Below are 17,507 nucleotides of genomic sequence, written 5' to 3' on the forward strand. Positions count from 1 at the left end.
GTCTTGAGTCTTATTGCTTGGTATAACAACATGAAAGGTAGATTTAAACCATTGGACTTGAATAAATGTGTCAATATAGAAACCGAAGTTGTTTCTCCGGTCCCATGATTAATTGTTTACAGCCACTAGTAAAGTACGTAGTCTATACAACAACAACATCCTCCCAGCGCCAGTCGCCGGGTTCATTACAGATCGCCTGATATCAGCCTCTTATTCCCAAGCCAGCTAGAGAAATAACGAAAGCATCACGCAAGAGAGAAAAATCGGGGGAAGACGAGGTGATAAATAAAGGGTGACGATTAAAGAAGAGGGTCAATCAACTCATGTGCTCGGGGACGTGGTATCTGTACTTTTCCAAACAAACGCAATAACAAAAACAGCAATATCGACGTAGACTGCACATGCACATGCATACAAAGCCATAGAGAGCATTAGGGTTACTGCGGGCGCTTGAATGGGTGCGCTTCGGTGTTTCTGCGGTCAAGGGTCAGTCTCCAGTGTGCAGTTCTCGTCGAGGCCAGCTTTCACTTACAGCACATATTCGTCCAGACTCACTACGTTCGGGTCGCTGAACAACAGGTAGAAGTACTTGAGCGTCTCCGCCAGCCAGAAGGACTGCATCTCGTCCGTCGGCTTGGGAGTCTGGACCGTCACGTCTTCAATGGCCGAATTGGCCAGCTCCGTCCGCGTGTACTTGGACACCGCCTCGAACATCTCCCAGCCCTTCTCGCGCCAGTACTCGTCGCCCGTGAGGCGGTACATGATGAACACCGACTCGATCGCCTCGGGCCGCAAGAGGTACTTGCGATCCACCAGACGAGTCACACCAGGTGGCAGCCGCTCGTTCCGAATCCGGGCCGCGACAAATTCCTCGTGCGAGGGGGCCTTCTCCTCCTCGGCTTCGTCAACGGTCTCCACCGGTTCCTCCTCCTTCTTCTTGATGTCGTCGGGAGGCGTTGCGATGACGTGCCAGTTGCCGCGCTCCCGCTTGGCGTGGGACTTCTTGATCGAGTTGATAGCCTCGGGCTCAGGATCCACGTATTCGTTGGCCTTGGCTTTCGCCTTTTCTTTCTCCTTCTCTTCTTTGCGTGCCGCCGCCCGAGCCAATCGCTCCTGCATGTTCGGGTCCAGCGCCTTGTAGTAGGTTTCCTCGTTCCATTCGCACTTCTCGCCGTTCTTGCACGGAATCAAGGAGAAGTGCTCGGGCATGATCCCGGTCTTGGTGGACTCGTACGCCCACACGCAGCCATCCGTCAACTTGGACGCCAAATCCATGTCGCCTTCGATGCCAAACAATTTGGCACCAATACCAACCATGCCACCCACGAAGCAGGAAAGATGATCGCCGTCATAGGTTACCTTCGTACGACCAGGCTGCTTGGGCACCGTCATGGTGCTCAAAAATCGAACGTCGCGACCGCCCTTGATCATGGGCTGGAAGAGAAGCCGTTCCTTGGTTGCCTTGATAGCCTTCTCGTACATGGTGCGGTACTGATCGTTGAGACCGCCCAGCAGCATATACTCCTTGGGCAGATACTCATACGTCGAGTCAGCAAGAGCGCCCAATCCGTACTTCTCGCTTTCCGAGGCGGGGCTGGTCAAGCCTTCATGGCACTGCGCGTCGGGGGTCTGCTTGTCGAAAGAAGCGCGGTACTCGCTCTCTGAGCTAGGGTAGTTTTGTTGACGCGAGACTCCACCGTACTCAGCCGGTTGGGCATCGTCGTGCAGCGATCTTGCATCATGAGGCACCAAAAACTCGGTGTAGCTCTGGGCGTCCGTTGGAGCAGGCCTAGTGGTTTGAGGCCTCGTGGGAGCAGTACTGGTGGCTGATTCTACTGGCACTTTTCCGCGAGGAACCTCATGATCGATGTGAGTGGGGGTCTTCTTGCAACCAGATGCGTCGATCTTCATTGGCCACAAGCCAGGAAGCTGCGTGTTGTCCTGATAAGCCTCGAGCGCATTGGTAATGCGCGCAATAGCGTCGTAGTACTTGTTTTCCTTGGTCAGCTGTGCCAGGCGGGTGAATTCCACAGAAAGAGAGCCGAGTTCAGCCAACACAGCCTTCTTGTCTGCGCGATGCGGTTGCACAGTGTAAAGCCTGCATAACAAGCACGTCAGCTATACATAATCCAATCTATAGCACCAAAACAAAGAACTTACGGGGCCCATTTGTAAAAGAGGGTTGGCATGCGGTTCGGAGTGTCAAAAGCGCCCATTATAATCTCGGCGAGTTCTACGGCCTTCTCCAGAAGCACATCGTACTTGTGTCCGGAGATATCGTATGCACCGAGCAGACCTCCCATATAACGGATGACCGTCTCGAAGACCGGAATGTCTTTCTTCTTGGAAGTGGTGAAGTCGATGGTCTTGATAAAGTCGACCGCAAGGGAGAACTCCTCCTTCAGGCCCATGAGCCAAAGGGTATCCAAGCCGTCCACGAGAGTAGCTCCCCAGCCATTGAACGGATCGCGATATCCACCACGTAGGGGCAGGACCTCATCATGGCCCATGGCGGAAGTTTTATAGCCAGTCCAAGCGTGTTCGAAAGTGGACCTGATCGTCGATAGCCTTTCGAGACGCTTCATCTTGTCGGCGGACGATTCGTCTTTGAAATCAGCCTGCAGTTTAGGGAGCACCTTGGATTGACCGGCGGGCAGCTGGATCAAGTCCTCGGGAGCGAGAGGATATTGCTCGGGCATCTTCTTCCAATGGGGGTGTGGCCAGGTGGACTCGGGAGCCTCCACTGCCAACTTCCCTTTATCTTCAGAACCCAATTGGGACTGGGCCGGACCAGACTCGGCTTCATTCTTGTTCCCCGAGGCCGTTGCATCACTCGACGGGTTGGACACTTCCGCGGAGGTTGAGGGGCGAGCATCAGATAAGGTTTCGGTAGACGGCTCTTTCGCTTCTTCGGAATGTTGATCGGAGCTCTCGGGGGAAGAAGGAGGAGGAGGGGGCGGAGGGACATCTACGGAAGCAGAGTCCTTGAGGGTGGTCTCGTCAGCGGGGGGAGGGTTTGGCGAGAACAATGCAGGATGACGATCAACGGGTGGTGGCGCACTCCAGGCGGAAGGAGCCTGTTCTCGAGATCGAGCGAAATGTATGAAGGCGAGCACAAAGATGGTCGCGAAGACCAGGAGGACCCGGTAGCGTCGGGCTCGAAACATGGTGAACGAATGTAACCGAGAAGGTAGTAACACAAGACTCGGAAAAACGAAAGGCAAGAAACAGAGTTTGAAAGGGGAGAAGAGATCCCCCAAGCGAAAGTCAAGTCAAATGCAAAGAATAATATAAATGTTCCCCCAAGAAGAGGAGGTATTGAGAGGGGGGGGGGGGTGCGGGTTATACGAGGGAGGAGGGACACCGCAAGGATCACGAGATCCCAAGGGAGTCAAGTTCCTGCAAGCCGCGGGACAAGACTCGGGGCGAAAACGAATGGAGAACACTCCCAATCAATGAGGAGTGGATTATAAGAATTGAGGAGGGTCAGATTTCTCTCTCTAACGACAGACTGGGCTGAGATCCAGCATGCAACAAAAGTGGACCAAACGAGTGGAAAGAGAATGAATCAATCAGGAGGTGGGTGGGAATTGGCGGAGAGTTGACCTGTTTTAGGTCATGATTGATTTCGGGGGAGAAGAGAGAGAGAGAGAGAGAGAAAGAAGGAAGAGAGCGGAGTGTGAGGGAGGATGGATGGATGGATGAATTGGGAATGACAACCTGCAGCCCTGACCGGAAAGGGAAACTATCAGGTGAGAAAAGGGAAAGAAAAAGGTAAAGTGTAAAAAGTAAGAAGTAAGAAAGAGGAGAAAGAAAGCCAAGAAAAGTAAAAAGAGGACAAGTCTAAAGATGGTGGGAAGGGAAAAAGCACCAACTAAAACACCTGCACGACAGGAAGAGAGAGAGAGAGGGAGAGAGAGAAGGTAAGAGCGCGCGTGAGAGAGACAGACTTGAAAGAGGGGAGAAGAGAGGAAAAAGGGCCGACTAGTTAGTAACTGGAAGGTTTAGACCTCCGCCAGGGACTGGCCAGACCGCGCGATGCTCCAATAAAATGAATGAATTGAGATTGAAGAGGAACTAAAAGAATGGATGGAAACTCGCCTGAACCGCCTGCGGATGCAACCGCCGCTCACATCCAAGCAGAAAGCCATTAAGCCCTGAGCCCCGGCCAAGATTCTGGGTGCTGCGCGCGTGGAGCCCTTAGGGAAAAGTTATCGCGGTCGGAAATCGCTTGGATCAGGAGTCAAGTTTAAGACCGAGTCTGTTGCAGTTTGCATTAAACTATTACTTGTTCACTGCACCATCCATCCATCCATCCTGGCTGAATAATGATGAAAGGAATGACAATGACTGAATGCAGCAACAGCTAGTCAACTAACTATCAATTGATGATGATGATGATGATGACTGGGGGGTAAGCAATACTCCGATCCCATCATTGGCATTCCATGTCAAGTCAAGACTGTCAATAGTCCGGCGCATTGCACCCCAAAAATCAAAATTAAAAAATTAAAAAATCCAATAAAATCAATGATCGAGACCAACAAAAGGAGATCCCCGGATCCGCGACGGAGGGATCAGCAGGGAGATTGAATTGATAGCTGCCGGTCGGTCGGGCGCACTGGTTCCAGACTTGCAAGGGGGGGGGGGAAGAGAAGAAGAAGAAGGAAAGACAGATGGATGATCGACTGTCAAGAACCGGATTGGAATGGGGGAGAGCATCATGATTATAAGATCGACTAACAATCCATTTCATGTCTCTCTACAATTGTTATTTTTCAAATGTCTACGTATGTCTCTACGCAATTCGCAGTATGTTTTGTACGTATACCATTGACATTCATGGTGGCTATTCGCTGCTAACAACAACAACAGCAACAACATAATGCGCGTCGGCTGCAGGGGACGGGCTGACTGGATCCTCTTTTTTCCTTTTCCTTTTTTTATTTTTCTCTCTTTTAGTGTGAGTTGCTAAATATAGCCTGTGATGGAACCCCCCGTAATTACCGAGACGGGCGGGGGGTGGATAACACAAACAATCACAAGGAAGAGGAAGAAGGAAGAAGAAGAATAATGGATGTTATTTTCCCTCTCTCGTTCCACCAATTATTCATTTATTCATTTGATTCTTTGATTCATGATGGTCAAAAGTTATCAAAGACTAAACTAATAACCTTTCCCCTCCTTCTCATCCATGGATACTCGTCCCGGAAACCCGGAGTTTATCCAGGGGTGAACTGGACTTGGTTATCAGCTATCAATAGTCAGGTGACCTCCCTAGTACTAAAGTAGAATCAATCACATTGTTCTGTCACCGTCCAAGTACGTAGGTCTGTTCTTCCGCCATCCGAATTCAGCCAAGCTAATTTAATCAATATATGGGCCGGCTTTCTACTCGTGCCGTGAGTTTCCGACTAATCTAGACTAGAAGGCCATTTTCTGCTCCAGTCTCCATCAATGAAGAATTTTTGGTGCCTTTACTCTCTCCCCTGACTTGGAGGGGCATCACGGCGGGGACTGCTGTTTCGTATGTGAGGACCCTGAAACGTGCTCTTCTCGGACTCTGAGCGAGCAGACAGACCCTGAAGAATATGGGTCGATTCAAGTAAAAAAATAGGAAGAGCAGTAACAGGTTATAAATAAATAAATGAACATTCCGTATCTTGAGAAGTAAAGAGGGAAAAAAAAAAAGGTTTGGTGCTTGGATGAATCGGGGCAAAGGTCCGGTCAGACAGACAGACCCTGGTCCTTTTTCTTGACCTTCCATTTAGCCGGGACTAGACTATCATACATACACCCCGACAGAATAAATCAGCTGGACAAAACCATTGTAAACTTTAGTACTACTAACCATTGCTGCAGGTCTGATCACTAGCGTGGCTAGCCTATCCTCCACTCTACATACAGTTGTACCCTTCTACTGGCGTATGACTGGACTGCCTGCCTTTTCCAGTGGGCTGTCTGGGCCAGGATTCCCAAGGCTTTCCAGGTAATCAGGACTTCCTACTGTAACCATGTGCACCGTAGAGGCGATTGAAACCTCATATCCTCGCCACCTATTCTAATTATATACCAACCGTCGTCCGTCCCCGTTTGTCCTGGTTGACTTTCTGAAACTGCTGAATGAGTCCCAAAACACCCGCCCCGCCAGCCAGGGCGTCGACATTCTCGCCGCCCTCGTCTTCTTCCTCGACCTCATCGCCTACCAGGTTCATCCGCCATGACTCCCCCAAGTTACTATCACTGGTGAGTATGCCACCCCCGCTCGACCCGACCCCGGGTGACGATTTAACCGCACCACGACCTTTGCCCGCCGGAGGATCTTCGTCCTCAATGGGGTCAGAGATAGTGGGAGGTGGTCGTGAGGCCCTATAGCGCGGATACGGATTAGCGCGGTGCGTTGACCGGAACCCTGATGCTGACGGCTGATGGTGCGGGTCAAGCAGCATCGATGGTGCCGGGGAGAGATGGTCGCCCATGCCAGCGGGTCCAAACCGAGGAGCGCCATATGTAGACTGTTGACCCATCAGCCCAGCTGCTGCCGGCCGATCTCCAAAATTGCCCATCTCAATGGCAGATGGGGATCCAAGGGTTGGGAATGTGGGTGGAGGGTGAAATTGTCGCTTCGTTGCCGGATGAGCTCCGCGCGGATTAGCACCATAGTTGTCCAAGAACCCGTAATAAGATGCAAGCATTTTGCCATCCTTGGTCGAGAAGTAGTCCGCCCGAAGGTCCTGCCGGGCAGCATCCCGCCGACCCGTGTCCCCTTGCGAGATCACGTTGGTACCCTTTTTGAAGTCGAAGACCGCAAAGGAGCACAGGTATCCCATCCCATCGACGTGGACGGTGAATTCTCGGAAGAAGTCGATGAGACGGTCACTGCACTTGGGCAGACTGAACCAGAGGATGAACGGCGTGAAGATCATACTTAGGATCTCCTCCAGGAAGATGACGATCTTCATCTGATACAGCACGGCAAAGTCCTTCCGGACATCGTCACTATGCAGACGGCCTTTCCAGTGGCTTGGGAAGTAGTGAGTGAAGTTGATGACTTCAAGGAGCGCGTACTCTGGATCAAACACATTGGTCTCTTCCGGAACCAAGCCCTGCGCGACAGCCCAGATAGAACCGAAGACACCCAAGTAGAAAAGCACGGTCCGGTCGTGAGTGATCTCGAACCCCAGGAACAGTTCCGGGTCCACAACGGAAGCCAGGGCCAATACCGAGGCCAGTGCCCCAGAGACGAACGCCACGAAACCCGCAAATTGCACCATCTTGTCTTTGGGGAACTGATCCACATAGCGGCTCGCGAAAGGGTAAGACATATTGACACGTCGTTCAAACAAGTGCCACAGCTCGTTGAACTCACGGAACTTCCATTCGGCCAGTGGGGTGTATTGTCGGGATCCGATCTGCGATGGATTCTTCTTGTATTCGTTGAAATAGCGGAAGAAATAGTGCATCATGAAATAGACGACGATGAAGGGGGCTACGAAGATATTCATGATGCCTGCGAACATGAAACGCCGTCGCAGGCCTTCACTCAGGGCCCGTCGATGAGTGTCTTTCAAAAACAACGTCCGCACTTGACCCTGCTCGTTGAAAACATAATCCATGATGCAGAGGTTGATGTTCCATTCAAGCGTCCGCGAGAACAGTTGCCTGTTCCGCAGGAACGGTATCGGAAGCGTCAAATCTAGTATATCTTTATTTATCAAGGCAATCAGATAGTTTTCTTTGCGCATCAGTCGGTTCGCGATATCGTGAGCATCCATGCGCTGCTTTGATTGACTTCCCATGAACTTGCGGTTCTTCGCAGAGACCGCACCCGCAGTCGCAGGGTTGGAGTCCCTCAGAGTCATCAGTCGGCTGACGACCTCTTGCCAGGATATGGATTGGATTTCAGCATCCGATATTCCAAGCAAGTAGTGATAGAAGTCATGCATGTGCTTGAGTCTTCGGATATCTAGCAGGTACTGAAAGGCCTTGCCAATCCAGAAGAACGAAAGCAGCCATAGCAAGAAGGTAGCGGACATGGACATTTGCTTTGTACACTTCTGGATCAGAATGTCGTCCAGAGTTCGACTCCCGCGTACCTTGTGGTAGTCAATGCAGTTAGTGAGGAATATGCTGAACCCTACGACGAATGCAAAGGTCCTGAATCCCAGGCACATGTTAGTCTCGATTCAGTCTCAAATAATTCAGATGAAGTTGAGAATGAGGAAGGGAAACTTACAATAGACTCAAAACCCTGTTTAACAGAATCGACCAAATACCGTTTCCAAGAAAGTATGTGTAGACTTCCTTCAAGAAGTTGTCCAGGTTTTCCACGTTTGCCCACATCCACAGTGCCTTCTCTTTAGGATCTACCAGTGATAAGTTTGGATATCCCGCTGACCATAGACTTGCATGATGGGCCCTCCTATTGTTGTCATGTAGCGGTAATCGTTCGCGGGCGGTTTCCCAGTGGACTCGGTCGTCTCGAGGCGATGATCTGGGCTGATGATCAAGATTCGGGGGGTCATTCGAACGGGGAGGAGGTGGGAGCTTCGATTTTAGAACATCATCGTCATCTTGGTCTCCTTCCACGAGGAGGGAGGGAGGAACATCATCATCACTATCATCGAACTTGTGGCGCGGTGAAGCTGCGTGTATCCGACCAGGGCGGCTAAACTTGCGGCGACGAGAACCGGCCTTGAGGAAGCCCTCCTCGTCCCTTTTCCTTGGTGGGCTTCGGGGGAGAAATGGATCGCTGGGACCGGGAGAGTCATCCCTCCCAGCATCTGCTAGAGCATCTTCCAGCTCACGGTCGCTGAATCGGTCCCCGTGTTCATCGTCAAACGCCATTCCTGCACGTTCCTCCACGTCCGAACCGTCCGAATGATTGTCATGTTGTCGGATTGTCTCGTACACTGACGGGGAGCCGTTGGGAGGGAGGAAACGCGATAAGATATTGGAGGTCATCATCTTGGGCTAAGAAACTAAGGAAGAAGTAGATAATAGAATCATCAGTACATTATTAACGGCCGTCAAGCCGTGTTCGAGGTCACTTCAAGGCCATCCAGCTAGGGTAAACACGATAAATAGAGAAAAACACTCGGGATGGTTCAGAATCCGAAAGGGCGGTAGTGGTTCGGGAACCTAGAGCGAGGATCGACTTGTTCCGCCTGGAACAGTACAAAGAGGAAGGATCTATGAGCGAAGCAGGATCAGTTTGCCTTTGACTCGGTCAGAAAGTCAAGAAGATGATGAGCGATGAGCCGATGGACCTCGTAGTTATCTACTGAAGGAGGTCGGTTGACTTTGGTCGGTAGGATCAGGAGCAAGTCCCGGGGGGTGGGAGGAGGAGCTGATGACCGCCTCGTGATAAGCTCCGATGATGCAGGCGGTCAGTCAATCAGTCACATCGATAGCACTAGTCCTGCTGCTCCGAAGCGGTAAAGCAGTTCACTCGTCGCTGCCTGAGCCGATCACATTAAAGCCTAAGGCACAAAGATGAAACAATCATGTGATGAAGTTCGGAACGAAGTTAATGCGGAAAATACCCAAAAGAGCATGATTACGTGCTGCATGTCACATGATGGGATGGCCGAGTCATGGCCGGTGAGTCTGTGACGACACGAGTCAGGCCCAAGTGGGATGCTGGACGGGATGGGCCGCCGATGGGGACCACTGATTGGCTCCAGCGCCAGCAATGCTTGAGCGCCGGTGTGGCTCGTGCGGGGTGGGTTTCCATTCTCGAAGCTCTTTCTATTTGCTAGTTTGCCCAGTGCCCGGCAGGGGCTCCTTCCTCACTGGTAAGTAGTCAAGAGTCTAACATACGTGGTGTATCGTTGGCCTTTGGCTGCGTTTTTCTTTCCCTTTGTCCCACCCAAGACATAGAAGTGTTGTCCTCCAGAACTCCTCATCCTCCAGCTGCAGTGGGATTGTTGACCAGGTGTCCGTTGGCTGCCTTATATGTGGTTCGATGAAGTCCATGACTTCCCGAATGATCCAAATATTGGTGAAACGTTCGCTTGGGTGAAGACTGTACTCCGTACCATGGACTTGAAGTTGTTGTGTTTCTTCTGCGGACCGAGTTACTCTTTCCTTCTTCGGCCTGGTCCTTCAAAGGTTAATGCCAATCTATGAATAGATAGATACTGCGCTGTGGTTTGTTATGACTGGCGGTGGCTTTTCTCCCCGTCCGGTTCTGGGATCAATTGGCTAAATTGGAAGAGACCCGCGATAACAACTACTACACAATTATTCTATCCAGTAGTGCCAATGAATAGTCTGGTAAAGGCTGGGCGATGGCTTGACTAGTGACGGCGGGATGCCGACAACTAACTAGGCTACAATTGCAGCAGATGGCGTTCTGCACACCGTTGACGTGAGCATAGTCATGCGTGGTTAGTAGCCACAACTCCCACTACACTGTGCTTACTGCTTTCGGAGTGCACCAGCAGCCATTGCAATATAAATGCAATCTAACGTCGGGTAATACTACAGGGGAGGGGAGGCGGGAAGGATCCCAGTGGCGATAATCATTAGTGACTCGGATCTGACTGCCGTACCCTGCTGGGATCTGTTCTGGAAATGGTCTGTCTGATTATTGTACGACCGTCTCTGCCACGGTTTGATTCTGTACGACTTCTTCGGTGCCGATGGAAGAGGAAAAGAACCATCACAAGGTACCGAGTCGATCAGTCAAATCCTGAAAAGGGTAAAAGAAGGCAAGAGCACGCGAAAAGCAGAAGTAATCGGGGTAGAACAGAAACAAAAAGCGGGAAACAAAAGTAATTTACCACTATCGGGGCTGGTTGTACATTAGCCCAGAGGTGGTGCGTTCGTAGACCTTTCTGGAAGGTCCTGATAATCGACCATCCTTGACCCGCTTCTTCAGCCAGAGAACAAAGATACGTACCTCGTACGACTTCCTACATGGCTGATCTGTCCCTAGTGTCTGGGGCATAACATAAATTGGTCATGGAAATCGGGTCGGGTGAAGCGATCGAGTTCAAGTGCACACCGTTCCTATAGAAAGAGACTGGGTTGAACTCATTCCCGGCTCAAAGGAAGAAGAGCCTGGCTTGCTTTTAAGCCGGGACTGAATATGACCTCCCTGAAACAACGCCTCATATATGGGCTCGAGGGTGTGCAGAGGAGCGTGTTCATAAGGAAGATCATATTCAGTGGCACTAGCTATAATCAATGTCTTATTATAAAGCCGTTGCTTTTGCACCGTGCTTCCCTATAGTCAGTTCGCAGCCAGTCAGTCATTTTAACCACACACCACCTACTACTTAGTAAGGAAGACTGGGAAAATAGGAGGTTCAAAGACACACACACGCCTTCCATCATCAAGTGGATCCCAGCCCCAGAGCCTGAACCCAACAGTTTTTCTTTTCCGTCGATTTTCCCTTTTCCTTATTTCAGCTTAAATTTTCGTTCGACCCTCCTCAATCCTTAAGGTTTTGTTCTTATTATTATTATTTTGACTTAATTCCACTCGTACCCGGTCAATTGACGACTGAAGAAAAATCGCTATCTTTCAAGTTTCATTCTTTTGCTTGCTCATAGTAAAATAAAATATAGGGTCAACTTGCATATAGAACAAACCAAGCAGGTCAACATCAGGCCATTGATCGATTGGTCGGGGAGAAAGTCCAATGAGTGGTTTCAATGACTCCATAACCGGTGTTGCTAGTTACCCCGTCAATTCGGAACCAAAAATCACCAACGCCTTCGTCCCAGGGTAGTAAAGAACAGGAAGGGCTCGTAGGCCTGCCTCTGCCTGCCGTGTCCGACTTTACTCTATAATACTCCTCCGCTACTGATATCACTCACTACTACTACCTCTACTATCATCAATCGGAGAGATCACCGGGCGTTTGTCCAAATTCCCCTGCATATTCTGGAAGTTGGTTAGGGTCTCTCCCTTGTCGTATCACCAGCTATTCCTCTCGACCTGAACACTTCTACTAGCCTTTCAATATCCCTGATCCCAAGTAAAACCGTAAGTAAAGAGAGATATTATTTTTTCATTCTTTTGGTTCTGTTTTTGCTCCCCCTCTCCCCAAAGGTCATCGATATACCTGAGTCAGGAACTCGTTAGTAGTATCATCATCGTCCTCTTTTCTTTGGCTTCCTCTCAATCTCCTTCCTCTCTTTGTGTCCTTATTTTTCCCACTTCCCCCCCCCCCCGGCCCGCTTGTTCTTCAGCTGCACGAAGTTCAACACCGCCTCCCGCTTTCCCTCCGTTGCGGACTGACTCCATCCCTCGCCCTTCTTACCCAGCTGATCATTGACTTTCCACCATTCTCCCTCTTTTTCCCTCTCTGGTCCCTCGCTTACTTCCACCCACCTTCTCAACACCACCATTTACCACACCTTCTCCCTCACACTGCCCCCTCCGACTAGACCAGACACCCCCCCCCCTCGTCTGTCGTACAGAAAATGCATCCATGCTGATGCGGGATCTGCAGCTTTCACAACGCACGTCGTCTGGGTAATTGGCTTCACCAATCCGTCAATCATTTGAACCAATTATCCCACCCTTTTTCCATCCTCCCTAGTCGTCGTTCATCCCCCTCCCCCCGACTACGGATTGAATTCTCTCTCAAAACAATTGAAAAGTAAAGGAGGGGATTTATTTTATTCTACCAGGACAATTAGATCAATTCTAGCGCATGAAGGTGCGTCTATTCTTTCCCCTCAAGCTTTCTTGTGTCAATTTCCAATGATATCACGCCGCGGTTGGTCGAACCAAACCTTTGTGCCGACCGATCTATCCACCGAACTGCTGCTGCTGCCACCACCACCACCCCATTACCACCCATTACCACCACCCACTGCTTGCTACTGCTGTGTTCTTTCAAACCCGCTTACTCCCATCATCACTTCCTTCCCCTCGAGCTAACATACCCGACGATGGCCTTCTAGCAGCGACATCGCGGCTGTATTTGGAGTATAGGAGGGTTGGTTCCTTGCCGCGCCTACTAGCGATTTTCGCCCTGTACTTTTCTCGTCCACAACTGCCTGCGCTTCTCCCGTTCGCTCACTGGTCCCCCTACTGCCACCGCCATCATCGTCACGTCCGTCGAATCACCACCATACCACACCCCTCCCCTGAACGAACAATCGTTTTGCGACCGCCCCCCTCCCGCCTCCTCTCACCATCGCTAGCACCAAAAACGCCACGGCCTCGACCGAATGTGCGACTCTAGCTCCCTCCCTCACCCCGGACTCCATGCGTTCAGCTAGCGACCCATTGGACGAAAGAGACCCTCAATTGTCAGAGGACGGTTGCGCAGCGTACGTTGGGTGTCAGCGTGCTGCAAGGTAACAATCCCGCAGTGTATCACCAGTTTATGTGTCTCCGCCCGTTTGCCTGCGTCCCGTGTGCTTTGTAGCGACCTCTCCCGAGTGCCGCTGCTACCGGTTCCGTCGTGCGTGGGTGGAAAGAAAAGATGGAGCCGGAAGGGTCAAGTGGATTCAAACGGAACTCTGTCCATCAGGGAATTTACAGTCGTCCTGTGGAACGGCGGCCCAGCAAGAAGTCTTCCTCCAAGGACCGGCACGGGATGGTGTATCCCGATAGCTTCAGGGACACGGGAATTCGAACAGTCACCCCAGACTCTGAGGCTGGCAACCACTCACCTTCCTCGGAGGCGGAGTATCTCGCATCAAGTGCAGCAGCTTCCCCTCGCCCCGCCACCCGGACAAGAGCCTCCGATCGAGAATCCCGTCGCGACTATCACTCTTACCACTCGGCAGGCGACGAAGAAGATACACATGTGGAGATGAAAAGTCAGCGCGCACGGTCACGGACCACCACCCTAGATGATCAGCGCAGCGAGATCTCCCCTAACACATTTTTCAGAGCCCGGAATCGCCTGGGATCTATCAACACCGCAGTTCCACAACCCAAAACCCCGGACGAGTCGTCATCTATTGGCTTTCCGTCGATTCAGTCCCCCACTTATTTTAGTCACTCCCTTGGCCGCCAACGGTCAAGCAAGCCCCCAGGGGGTTCGAGCTTGGTGACGAGTGTATCGGCCAATCAAACCCCCTCGGCGCTGTCGACTACCGATGCGTCCAAAATCCTGCAGCTTATGAAAACGACTTGTGGAAGGATGCACGGCATTCTTTCGTTTCGGACTGCATCAACAACGGCTTGGTCCTCGGGCTACTGCGCCATCAACGTCGCCACGGGCAGTCTAATATATCAAGCCAAGGGGGAGCCCGCACTGGCCAAGACCTTGATTCCTGATCTGCGTGGCTGTCAGGTTCGCTCGCTGGTCGATCCGGAACTACGGACGAACTACCTCAGCGTCTCCACGTTTACTTCAGGACTCGGTGTCGAGCTAAGACCCCATGTGAGCGAAACATTCGATTCCTGGCTTGCTGCTTTGTTGTGCTGGCAGCCAATCCGCCCCAAGGGCGTCCAAAACAAGATGACAAAGCCCCAGTCGGTGGCCATTGGTGACCGCCGTTTGGTCGAGCGCCGGCGAAACTCCGAAAGTACAGTACAAAAAGAGGCAGCTATCATTAAAGTTGGCAAGATGCTATTATGGGACCGGCCCAGTGCGTCGGGTGTTCGACCTTCCTCTGGCCGCCGAGTGTCAACATATCGCCAACAGAGAGCTCTTTCCTCCTCGTGGCTGAGAGTCAGCTGTACGTTGCAAGAGAATGGTGCCTTCAAGCTGTATACCGAGTCCGACATTACACTTGTAACATGTATCCAACTTTCGCAACTCTCCCGCTGTTCCGTGCAGCAATTGCACTCTTCGGTCTTGGAAGATGAATTTTGCATCGCCATCTATCCTCAATACGCCGTGCATTCTGCATCCGGCATCACTCGACCAGTATATCTAGCCCTGGAAAGTCGAGTCCTATTCGAGGTATGGTTCGTGCTCCTGCGCGCCTTTACGATACCTGAGCTCTATGGGCCCGAAACCTGTGCAGAAGATGACCCGAAGAGTCCGTCCGACGCCGCTGCGTCATCCATGGCAGATATGTTTCGAATCGAGCGCATGCTCAATGTGAGAGTCACGGAAGCTAAGCTGCTCCGAAATAAGGCTGCGGAGAAGGCTCCTCGAAGCCGGAAGCAGTCACGGTCACATAGCAATTCAACCCCAACATCTGCCGTGAGCGATTACTACACAGAAGTACTTCTTGATGGGGAAATCCGTGCCAAAACTGCTGTCAAGTATCGCACAGCCAACCCGTTTTGGCGAGAGGATTTTAATTTCAGTGATCTTCCACCTGTCCTATCGCAAGTATCGATTCTGGTAAAGACGATCAGCCCGACACAGAAGGATTGGACGCTTATCGCACATGGCTCCTATGGCCAGGACCATAGTAATCCGGCACGTTTGTTAGACGACGTTGAGCTCTCCTCCCAGGATGCTACGTTCGGCAGGGTCGATTTGAAATTGGACGATCTACAGCCTGGAGTCGAAACGGAAAAGTGGTGGCCGATCTTAGATGATAAAGATCAGCCGGTGGGTGAAATGCTCATGCGAGCGCGGATGGAGGAGACGGTCGTTCTGATGTCGCACGAGTACACGCCGATGTCGGAAATCCTACATTCGTTCACCAATGGGCTCACTATTAACATGTCTCAAGTCATGTCCTCGGAGCTGAATCAGTTGTCCGAAGCTCTTCTAAATATTTACCAGGTGTCAGGCACGACTGTCGAGTGGATCTCAGCCTTGGTTGAGGATGAGATTGACGGGCTGCACAAAGAATCGACAGCGAATAGACTGAGGTATACCACGAGGATTCACTCCAACGATTCCCGGGAGTCGGGCCAAGAAAGAGAAGTCCTTGTGAGAGACATGGGCCGTACTGCTACCGTCGAGGCAAACCTGCTTTTTCGAGGAAATTCGCTTCTCACCAAGGCGCTTGACTATCACATGCGTCGCTTAGGCAAGGAATACTTGGAAGAAACCATTGGCGAGCGACTTCGCGATATCGATGAGACCGACCCGGAGTGCGAGGTGGACCCTTCCCGTGTACATCGATCGGATGATCTCGAACGCAACTGGAGGAACCTCGTCTCCCTAAGTACAGGGGTCTGGAAGTCGATTGCAAGCTCTGCATCTAGATGCCCGGCCGAGTTGAGGCTCATCTTTCGGCACATCCGAGCTTGTGCCGAGGACCGCTATGGCGATTTCCTTCGGTCAGTCACATACAGTAGTGTATCGGGCTTCCTATTTCTGCGGTTCTTTTGTCCAGCAATCCTGAATCCCAAACTCTTTGGATTGCTCAAAGGTAGCTATTCTTCCCCCCCTCCCACTGATCTTCATGTTTCTAATGCGCGCAGATCATCCGCGCCCCCGCGCCCAACGCACATTGACACTGATCGCCAAGGCCCTGCAGGGCCTGGCCAACATGACCACTTTCGGCAGCAAGGAGCCTTGGATGGAACCCATGAACAAGTTTCTGGTCAGCAACCGCGCCGATTTCAAGCAATTCGTCGACTCGATCTGTGCTATCCCTGCCGACCGTCCCGCACCTATCGTCACACCCTCCTATGCCACCCCCATACAGATTTTGGGTCGTCTGCCCCCGACATCCCGCGAAGGATTCCCCAGTCTACCCTTCCTCATTGATCACGCGCGAAGCTTTGCCAATCTCATCAGTATATGGCTCGAGATCGCACCGGAGCGCCTGGCGGAAATGGAGGAGATTGACCCAGCCGTCAGCAAATTCCATGAAATGGCCGTTCGTCTGCACCAACGCACCAAGGAATGTTTGAGCAGAGCCGAGCAGGCAGAGCGTCCAAACGGAGGCCTTGAGGTCAAGTGGGAGGAACTGGTCGATGCCATGGAACGATCGGTGACCTTTTACGAAGACAGTTCCAAGCCCACGAGCCCGGCCACAGAGGCAGCTATCGCAGGGTCGACATCCCTTACGGGCAGCCATCGCAATTCGATAGGCTATTTCGCGTCACGGCCCTCTCTACCGCGTCGATCTACCGATTACGCTCCTGAAGCCGAGGATGACACGCCTCCTAGTTCCTCTTCTGCCACCTGGGACCAAAGTAGAGTCCCCTTCTCGATACCGCGATGGGCAGATCCCAGGGACAGCACCGGCAGTTCGAAGAACTCTTCCACGTATTCGCTTGAATACCCCGAACCCTCGAAATCGCGCAGATCTAGCATCACCAGGGAGACAACAAGCAAGTACCGGTTCTTCGATTTCGTGCCCCCGTCTCGCCGCAAAGCGAAGGATCGGGAACAGGCTCAGCATTCGCGTGAGGAACAGCGCAACGAGTTATGACGCCCAAGTCGCCTGGGTAATACCTAGGCTTGCCTCGCTCTTGAACTCGTGCAGTGGTGTCATGGCCTATCTGGACCATGACGATTCCAAGCATCTATCCCACATCTGTGGCTTTAGACAAAATTATTTTACCTTCTACGGCTGCCCCGCCTTCTCTACGGCCCCATGAATGTCATCGGGGAAGCTCTTGCAGCGGTGATGCTTGCATGTTGCGGGCAGCCATTTCTGTGTACAAC

The 17,507-nt window shown here is 51.7% G+C and overlaps 3 protein-coding genes across 3 annotated transcripts; 1 reads left to right on the forward strand and 2 right to left on the reverse strand.

Moving 5' to 3' along the window:
• Positions 1–318: 318 nt before the first annotated feature.
• Positions 319–3,585, reverse strand: BO79DRAFT_11522 (class I alpha-mannosidase 1A). Its single transcript, XM_025677928.1, has 3 exons — positions 2,161–3,585; positions 533–2,098; positions 319–474 (listed from the first exon to the last, which is right to left on the reverse strand). The coding sequence occupies exons 1-3, from the start codon at positions 3,165–3,167 to the stop codon at positions 438–440; spliced, it is 2,610 nt and encodes an 869-aa protein (XP_025540383.1). The 5' UTR covers positions 3,168–3,585; the 3' UTR covers positions 319–437.
• A 2,136-nt stretch (positions 3,586–5,721) lies between these two features.
• atgI (autophagy protein ATG9) lies at positions 5,722–9,300 on the reverse strand. The gene is made up of 2 exons (XM_025684674.1): positions 8,237–9,300; positions 5,722–8,157 (listed from the first exon to the last, which is right to left on the reverse strand). Exons 1-2 carry the CDS (start codon positions 8,965–8,967, stop codon positions 6,066–6,068), a joined length of 2,823 nt encoding a protein of 940 aa, XP_025540384.1. The 5' UTR covers positions 8,968–9,300; the 3' UTR covers positions 5,722–6,065.
• A 4,030-nt stretch (positions 9,301–13,330) lies between these two features.
• BO79DRAFT_11540 (GTPase-activating protein BUD2) lies at positions 13,331–17,459 on the forward strand. The gene is made up of 2 exons (XM_025677930.1): positions 13,331–16,260; positions 16,313–17,459. The coding sequence occupies exons 1-2, from the start codon at positions 13,452–13,454 to the stop codon at positions 17,269–17,271; spliced, it is 3,768 nt and encodes a 1,255-aa protein (XP_025540385.1). The 5' UTR covers positions 13,331–13,451; the 3' UTR covers positions 17,272–17,459.
• The last annotated feature ends 48 nt before the right edge of the window (positions 17,460–17,507 follow it).

This window comes from Aspergillus costaricaensis, assembly GCF_003184835.1.
Source record: "Aspergillus costaricaensis CBS 115574 unplaced genomic scaffold BO79scaffold_13, whole genome shotgun sequence".
In the NCBI taxonomy this organism is placed as follows: Eukaryota; Fungi; Ascomycota; class Eurotiomycetes; order Eurotiales; family Aspergillaceae; genus Aspergillus; species Aspergillus costaricensis.